General features: G+C 34.8%; 1 protein-coding gene across 1 annotated transcript; it reads left to right on the top strand.

Annotated features, from left to right (window-relative positions):
* The first annotated feature begins 1,207 nt into the window (after window positions 1-1,207).
* Window positions 1,208-7,585, top strand: Lum (lumican). The gene is made up of 3 exons (XM_010633349.3): window positions 1,208-1,570; window positions 3,947-4,826; window positions 6,848-7,585. Exons 2-3 carry the CDS (start codon window positions 3,968-3,970, stop codon window positions 7,000-7,002), a joined length of 1,014 nt encoding a protein of 337 aa, XP_010631651.1. The 5' UTR covers window positions 1,208-1,570; window positions 3,947-3,967; the 3' UTR covers window positions 7,003-7,585.
* Window positions 7,586-9,547: the final 1,962 nt, after the last annotated feature.

The raw sequence follows: 9,547 nt of genomic DNA, 5'->3' as shown, positions 1-9,547 counted from the left end.
TGGATTTATAAGAAAAAATCCTAAAGCGTAAATAGCTAGAATTGTTCAAAGATCTCAAAGATCTCAGATTATGAAATTTGATGTACTCAAAGTTAATGTTTAGAAGTTTTTAACAATTCCATTTAGCGCAATTTTATCAATCCTCTTACAGTGACAAAAAGTCTTCTTTTCCTCATTCTTATTTTCTACATTTATTCATTTCCTTTATGGGCTGACATCTTCAAATAATTTTCTTAAAATAATAATAGTAAAATTGTATGTTTATAAATCATCTTACAGTTCCATGAGTTACTTTCAAGAAGATTATTTTTTGCTTTCCAACTGCTCTATTAGTAAAATAAGGTATTTATTCTGATATTCTCTTCGAAGGCAAACATTATGGAAATGGACACAAGCTTTCGACATGTGTTACTTCTAAAAGTAACATACTTTCTTTAAAATGGAAATATCTTGTAATGTGGCAATTTATGTTAGCATATCTTGGTCAAAAAGTTATTATAAAGAAGAAGAAATTAATATTTGGGAGGAGAAAATCCTATAAGTACAGCGGATAGCAAAATGAAAATGAGTTAAGATAGTACTTGAGTAGATGTATCCTTTGCTTAAAGTATATCCATCCGAATCTGGTAATGAAAGATGTATCAGACCAGACCTTCAAGAGAACCAACTTTGAAATAAATTTTATCTTTGAAAAAAATTAGCATGCAATTATAAGATGAAAAATTGTTGCCTTCCAATATTTTTGATACACATTTTTTCTATTCTTTCATGTTTTTCTGGCATTAAGCTATAGAATACTATCTTCAAATAAGGTTTTGTGTGAATTCCTAAAGGAAATCCACAAAATAAGAAACAGGCAGGACATTGCTGATTAATTCCAGATTTTAAGAGCATGAGAAGAGTTCCCTTAGCATAAGAAGTTAACTGGAAATGTTGATATTTATAATTTGTATCAGTTAACATGAAGCATTTTCATTTTTTGGAATCTAAGTTAATTTCATGTCAAAAGTCTAGTCCAAGAAAATCAATATAGATTCCAAAAGTGATGCACAAAAAAGATTCAATTCCTCTGAGCTTTCTCATTTGCATTTTCCTGACATTATTTGCTTTAGTCATGATTTATGGGACCCTTAGATGCACGTAATAGTTGGCTGAACAAATCACACTTAATTGTTGCCACAGCCACATAACACGTTTGCAAGAGAAACATTTTCCCTGTGAATTACAGCAGTCAATTCGTGGTTAAAAGCTATGGCATTTGAGCTCATTCAGCACATATCTTACTCCCATTCCATAGGGAATGAGCTGGTCTGTCTTTGCTCACCATGTCCACCTGCACTTCGTTAGAGAGCAGAACACGCACATGCCACACCACAAGAGCCCCACAGTGACATAACTCCATTCAGACTGGCGTGACTGTGCTGGTCCCCCCCCACCCTCCTCAGCTCTTGTATCACTAAGAATCTGGCAGTCAGTTTCTTCCTGACAGAGTTCACAGCATATATTGGTGGATTCTTGTCCATAGTGCATCTGCTTTAAGAATTAACAAAAGCAGTGTCAAGACAGTAAGGTAAGTGCTGTTTTAACTATAGCCTAGGGGATGCTGACTGTTTGGGACAGTTTCTATTGTAACAGGGAAAGGAGAAAGTTTCAGAGTAACTTTGCCAATTGCTTTTCAATAGCACATTCATAGATTTGCTCATTTGCTTTCACATTTTGGATAATGTGCTTTCCATGATTTATGCATTTCAGATAAATTTTATACAGTATATTCTGTACTGGTTGGCAAAGAAAGTTATCAAACGTTTCAAGGTTAGAAAGGAAAAATAGTTCAAATGGAGACTGGGAAATTAAACTAGACACGAAAAGTATGGAGATTAAAATGTTTATTATTTATGCTCATTACTTATGTTACTAATGCTGAAAGCTAATATTGCAGCCGTCACTCCAATCAGCAAAGTATTTTGCAATGAATATATTTTTTATTACAATATAATAAACATTCTATGTTATAAAATGGGAGCCAAAGGAACTAAAATATTTAAGTATTGTTTGTTCCCATTTCATTGACTTTAAAGGTTTGGGATTTTCATGTATGCTTGAAGAAGCATATTTCCAAGAAATTCTGGGAGATGATTTACTTTTTGCAAAAAGCATTTCCTCTTTAGCCACAGGTATTTGAATACATGGAGAAAAGTACAGTGTGTTTTTGCCTCATAGTGGAGGCATTATATGATTACAAACTCTCTTTGAATTCAGAGACCTAGTTTTTACACTGCCATAAACTACAGAAACACTTTTTTTGTCACTATTCAATACTCAGATTTTAGTTACCATGACTGCTTTGGTATGCACTTAATTTTAAATGAAGTATATACTTATTAATGAATCAGAATAAATCTTTACAGCACTAACATACTGTAGCTCCTAAAGAATCCTAGAAATATGCCATCATGTTCATTTTACTGAGACACAAGAGTTGTAGCCAAGTCCTGTCCAGTGAATTAAACACCTCCAGTATACTACCAGGGAATAATTTCCTAAGATCCCATGTCTTATATTTGGAATTGAAGTGTTTGTAAAATTTTTCTTTGAGTGTTTCATCTGCTAAAATAACGTTCCTTATAATCCCAAATTAAAACAAAGAAAAATATTTAAAATTCCTGATTCTCCCAAATCTTTACATTCCAAATTTCCTCATCTAAAAACTTGTATCATGCTTCGCATAGAAAAACAGTATTCAATGTTACCTATGAAAATGTAGCTCCATTTCCCATTAATGATTTCTCTCCCAGAACTCCCAAGTTCTCAGCGATAGTCTTCACCCTATAAAAACCCAATTCCACATTCTAATTTTTTAAATTTATTTAAATTGTTAAACTTGTACTTCTTCAACCCAGTTATAATACTCCTTAGTGAATCTCAGAAACAGGTTTATCTGGAAAGATAACTGTTAGAATTTGTTTAAAATTTATATTCTCGGTATAACACTTTCCTGCATGGAAAGCCAGTGCTTGAAATAAACTTTCCTCCTGTCTTCCATTTCATTTTGTGAGGCCTCTAAAATCCAAAAATGTAAACCATGCCACCTTAAATTTTAGCATGAAGAAGACAGAGAACTTCTGAGGGTTTTTTTAGAAAACTTTGTTTCAAAATTAGTGAAATATTTTCCTCTGCCTTCCTCTATTTAAAATTTCTTAGAATGTCTATTTCTTTTGTTAATAAATATTTGCTTTGTTAAATCAATTTAGTAAATGTCAGTTCAGAATACAGTTTTATAATGTGTGAAAAGTGTGGAATGTTATTCAAAACTTGAAATAACATAAATACACACCCATCCTGGGAATCCTGCTCCCCTTCCTCAGAACCTCGGAGACAATAACCAGACGTTTCTAAAGGAATGCACTCCCATTTTCCTTCCACCCCATATATTAGCAGGATAGCTTTCCTCCAGGGAAAACCACAGACGGCCCATTTTCCCAGGAAGGATTTTTTAATGAGACATTTTAAAGAGGTGGAATTGTAGGTTACAGGCTCAGTTTACAAATGTCTTTTAATTTCACCTCTTCTGCTTTTGAGATATGTTCTGCAGCAGTGTTCTAACGTGGTAGTCAATGAGCGCCACTCAGAAAGGCTCTCCTTTCCCAGGAAGGCACTTAGTTAAGGACCTGAAGAGAGTAAGTGGAACAGTTTTGTTTGTCTTGCCCAGAAGGGGGCGCAGGTGTATACCGTCTGACTCGAGATCCAGCGGCCGCACCAGTTGTAGCCATAGACCCCATCCTCATTTTAAATAAAATAAAAGACAATGAAGGCATTCTTTTCCAGGTCAGTAGAAGACCTATAAGATAACAAGATGCTTGATAGACTCTAACATTGCAAATTCAATTTCACTTTCCTGAAAGTATGTCATTTTACATTAATTTATTTATATTTCCACTTTATTTAGGATTCAGAGCATTTGCTGAAAATGAGTCGAGGTGCACTTATTTTCTTCTTGGCATTGACTAGTAGTGCCAGTGGGCAGTACGACGATTATGATTACTACCCCGCCTTTATGAGTTCGTCACCAAACTGTGCTCCAGAATGCAATTGTCCAGAAAGCTACCCAACTGCCATGTACTGCGACAAGCTGAAGCTGAAAAGTGTGCCAATCATTCCTCCTGGAATCAAATATCTTTACCTTAGGAATAACCAGATTGATCATATTGACGAAAAGGCCTTTGAGAACGTAACTGACCTGCAGTGGCTTATTCTAGATCACAATCTTCTAGAAAACTCCAAGATAAAAGGCAAAGTTTTCTCTAAACTGAAACAACTGAAGAAGCTGCATATAAACTACAACAATCTGACAGAGTCTGTGGGCCCACTTCCCAAAACTCTGGAGGATCTGCAGCTTACTAACAACAAGATCACGAAGCTGGGCTCCTTTGAGGGACTGGTAAACTTGACCTTCATCCACCTTCAACACAATCAGCTGAAAGAGGAAGCCATTTCAGCTGCTTTTAAAGGTCTTAAGTCCCTTGAGTACCTTGACTTGAGCTTCAACCAGTTGTCCAAGCTTCCATCTGGCCTCCCTGTGTCTCTTCTAACTCTCTACCTAGACCACAACCAGATTAAAAACATTCCTGATGAGTATTTTAAGCGTTTTAATGCACTACAATACCTGCGTTTATCTCACAATGAACTGGCTGATAATGGGATACCTGGAAATACTTTTAATGTATCATCCCTGCTTGAGCTGGATCTCTCCTATAATAAGCTTAAAAGTATACCAAATGTTAATGAAAACCTTGAAAACTATTATTTGGAGGTCAATCAACTTGAAAGTAAGTAGAAAGTTGTATTTGTGTTTAATTGGTGCATCTGCACATTTTAAATGGCCAAGTTGTGTGATACAAATATTGCATTTGACTCCATTTAATGAAAATGAGTTAAAATGTTGACAGAATATCCCTTTACTGTAAACATAAAAGAACTCTAGCTTTACGGGTCTACTTTTTTATCCTTTCTTTAGAAAGTCCGGATGAAGAACTATTAGGATTATGCAACTTAATATCAGTTTTTCTCAGATTTCATTTTTTGAGTTGATTAATTGTTGAATTATATCTGGATATTTACCTGTTATTACCTCGCTTATCACTAAGATTTGTGTCTTGCATTTACTTCTTTGCTGAGAGAGGAAAAAACAAGTTTAGAAGAGGTAGAGCTGTAGAGGATTTCAAGCACTGCCCCACTTATCTCCAGAGAAGACCATGTATTATCGTGATCTTACCTAGCATAGTTACTAGGGGTTGAACATGTTACTCTGCTAACATGACCATCATTTACTTTCATTACAGTTCTTATGGTATGTGTGGCTTTCACCATATTCTGGTGAGAACTCTGAGAAGATTAAGAAGGGAGAGTATATGATGAAGGGTTAGAATGGCTTTTTCTTTTCAAAGTAGTATTTCAGAGCTCCAGAACATCTTATGGACACCCATAACCATAGGTGTCAGGTCCTTTATAAAAAAGTCACATTAGTTGCATACAATCTACAGACGTCTTCTCATATAGCACTTTAGATTATGTCTCGATTACTTATAATATCTAGCACAATGCAAATGCACTCTAAATAGTTGCTATATAATTTAGGAAACAATGGCCTTTTAAAAATCCTACATATTTAAGACTGAAGCAATTTTTTCCAAATATTTTTAATCTGTGGTTTGTTGAATCTACAAATGTGGAACCCACAGGTAGAGGGAGCCAACTCTATAGCCAAAAGTAATTTTACATTTTTAACCCTGCAACTCTAAGCATTGGTCTAATGATAGGTATTCCTAGTAAGAATTTGGAAAAGAGAAAAACTTTGTAAGGACATCCACACTTATTCTGTATATTCTATGTGCTAACATTGTTTGACATGCTCCACATACATTTATCTTCACACAGCACACAGGGATAGATGTGCATATCCTACAGGAAGATCAGCAAAACATTCAAAGGTCACTCAGTTGAGAAATAGTGGAAGACTGACATAGGCCTAGGACCAACTTATTGCTGTTGCTCTGTACTTCATCAGCTCTAGGTACCCCAGAAAGAGCCCAGCATTCAGTTGATGAGTTTAAGTAAGGACCTGAGTTTCCACTGAAGCCACTGTTAACTAGAGTTTGAGCACGAAAGAAAACAACAAAGGACTAAGTAAGGTTAGGCTGAGATGGACATTGGCACACGTGAGTTTCTGTGTGCATCTATAGTCATGCAATCCAGCTCTAGTGACTATCGAAATTAAACCACATTTGTGAAAATCACTTGTGATTGCTTTTCAACCACAGAAAAGCATTAGGTCAGATGGTGGATATTCCATGGTTTGGTTTCTGCCTTGGTGTTCTGGTTCATTGTCTTGGTGTATGGTTGCTGAAAATATTCCTTATAGATGAACTCGTTAAATCTCTCCTATTTTCAGAACCAAAACCTAAGGAAACTTATGCTAATAAGATTTTTTTTCCATAGGATAAGATCATTCAGGTCAGATTAAATATTTGAAAAAGTGTATCTTAGGTTATAAGACACACTTGTCAAATGCCTTTCTAAAATCTCTTCTTAAGTTGCATTCTTTAAAAAAATCTATGAAATGTTCTGATCTATGTGAGTTACTGCTTACCTAATATTGCTATGCTATGTTAGCTGCCCAAAATATGCTTTGAGTAATTCTTAATACAAAGATATATAATACAAAAGAGTTTTTCCAGGCGGGAAAAAGTCCTGTTTGATAATATTGTAGACCTGAGGATTTTTTGAAAATGTTTGTTTTAAGACACTTTGTTAAAAAAATGATTAAAGTTTTCTATTCTTTACTTTCCAGAGTTTGACGTGAAGAGCTTCTGTAAGATCCTGGGACCATTATCCTACTCCAAGATCAAACATTTGCGCTTGGATGGAAATCTCCTAACCCAAAGCAGCCTGCCACCTGATATGTACGAATGTCTACGTGTATTGAATGAAATCACCATTAACTAATATCTGTTCATTCCAACTATATTGAAGTATATCCTGGAGTGATACTTCATGGTAAACTTTTTTGTGTGTAAGTTTTTCATAGTATCCATTTTTGTCGCTGTTTATTAATTCCATTAATTTTAAATTCTGAGGGAAAATGTTTTGTAAACATTTCCTACTTTTATTTTAAAAGATGAAAAGCAGGCCTATTTCATCAAAAGAACACATATACATACACGCACATGCACACACAAATAGACACTAAACTCAATGGTTTGTTCGTTAATGTATTGTTTACTGTGTCTGTATTGTCCAAAGACATGCAAAGCCTTTTACTTCTAGCATGGAAGTCAACCGAGTTCCATAACCTTTAAGTGGTAAGTTAATGTACTCAAATCATGGGCTAAATGGATATTTGTCACCTTCACCCAGATTTTCTTACTATATTTAAATTTGTTTTAGTGAAAAATAAATGGCAGAATTTGAGTCAGCAATTTTTGCAAAATGCTAAACAAAATGTGTGAAGGAAAGTGTACCTAAACAAAGTATTTTAAGTATTAAGAATTTACTTATTTACATAGCAAACCTTTCTATGATTATTTTTATTCTAAGTCATATATGTTTCTTTTTCATTATTTGCATGTTGTGTTTAAAAAGTTAATAGCAAAATAAAACATAGCAAATGGCATCACTGTGTTAGACTTCTTGTAAAATTCAGGTCTCTCATATATAAAATGCATAAATGAATACATTAAATTCAAAAGACATCTTTAACCTGAAATATTTTGCCAGTGAGAACACAGGGCTTCACACTAAATTAATTGTCTTCTTCTAGAATTCACTTACAGGGATTAAGTACATCTTGATTATATATGCAGAGATCATATAACTTGCTTGGATAGTTTCTTCTACTCCCATTCCTGTCATTTTGCCAAGTTATAAACAATTATTCCATTAAACAAGACGCTATAGTAAGATCCAAGCAATATAGCACTATTTGGTTGGTAAATAAAACTGATTAAGAACTCCAATTTGGACTTTAACAATTATTATAAAAATACACAGCATCCTAAACCCAGTACATTTGGAACACATGTTTTGAACTTATAATACAGTAATAACTGTTTTTATCTTTCTACATTCTTGGTATCCATGACTCTATACAATAGGAAATAGGACATATAATTTATAAAAGTAATTTCTGGCTTTGGCTAGTTAAAAATAAAGCCTATCGGGCCAGAGATTTAGCTCAGCGGTTCGGTGGCCTGCCTTGCAAGCGCAAGGACCCAGAGTTCAATCCCGGTACCAAAAAAAAACAAACAAAAAAAAACAATAAAGCCTATTTGTTGCCAAATGGTATGCAGGTGAAAATACACTTATTCCAGATCAGTGACTATATAGTCGTGTATGAGTCAAAAGCAAAAGAAGCTTCTCTCCAAAGCATGATATATTTTAAGAGAACATTTTCAGTGAACTCTATCTTATGGCAAAAAAAAAAAAAATATTTTGTCACCAAAGGACCATCATCAAATAAGACTGAGTGGACTGGCAGATGTACGAAATATACATTGCATTAGGTAAACTGCATATTTTTGATTCTCATGTGTTTTTTTTACATAAAGTTAAATTCTTTGACCTGTGAAACCACTCAAGTCATTTCTTGGTACAAACTTAAAATTGATTTTCTCTAAGCAAAACTATATTATGCAAAAATAAAAAGAACTGCACTATATGTATAACTCACCATCATTCCTTGGGAATGTATTTACAAACAGGTAGTAGAAAATACATCATAAATTTTCTTTAGCATGAATGGGATGAGCATACATGAGCTTTGTCTCTGTACAGCTCAGCAAAACATCTTCACATTTGTCTACATCTCTACAAGCCTTTGATTTAATTTATCCGAAGTCCTTTGTTATTCTTAAGTCTAAAGAGTAAAATTCTACCTCAAAGTAGCAGCAATTCCACTTGCTAAATTCCACTGGCAGAGGTAAGTACAAAGTGATACACTCTAGGAGGAAGACACCAGTCAGGTCCAATCTGGAGGCAGCCCCAGAGCCCTGGGTCCATTCTTCCCAAGGCAGGGTTGAAGAAGAGAAGCTGCCTGCTTGTTCCTTACTCCTTGGGCTGCTTTAGGTGGGGAAGGAAGGAAGTCTGGAGACTGCTTTACCTGTTCATTCCTCAAATCCTCACCTCCATCTCACTTAGACTAATGTTATTTAAAGTTTCTATTGCACAAAGTGTGATGCTTTTACAAGGACATATTTCCAAACAAAGTGCCCCAGAGATGCAGACCCAATAAGTTAAGCAACATGGAACTCCATGTTTTGTTTTGCATTATTTTTCATTGAGTTTATTGGTATTTTTTAAGTATAGAGTACAGTTACATTCATCATTGGTATCTTGTACCTTTGCATGACAGAGCTTGGTTCTCATTTCTTCCCCCATAACCCTACTCTCTCCTTTCCACCCCCTCTACCCACCCCTATTTACAAAGACTTTATTTCCATTTTTTCCTTTTATCATATTTTTTTATTTTCCCTTATTTCCTTTCCCCAACCCT

The sequence above is a fragment of the Fukomys damarensis genome, unplaced genomic scaffold (genome assembly GCF_012274545.1).
Source record: "Fukomys damarensis isolate Sample0158 unplaced genomic scaffold, DMR_v1.0_HiC HiC_scaffold_15, whole genome shotgun sequence".
NCBI lineage: Eukaryota > Metazoa > Chordata > Mammalia > Rodentia > Bathyergidae > Fukomys > Fukomys damarensis.
This window is presented reverse-complemented; position numbering and strand designations above follow the sequence as displayed.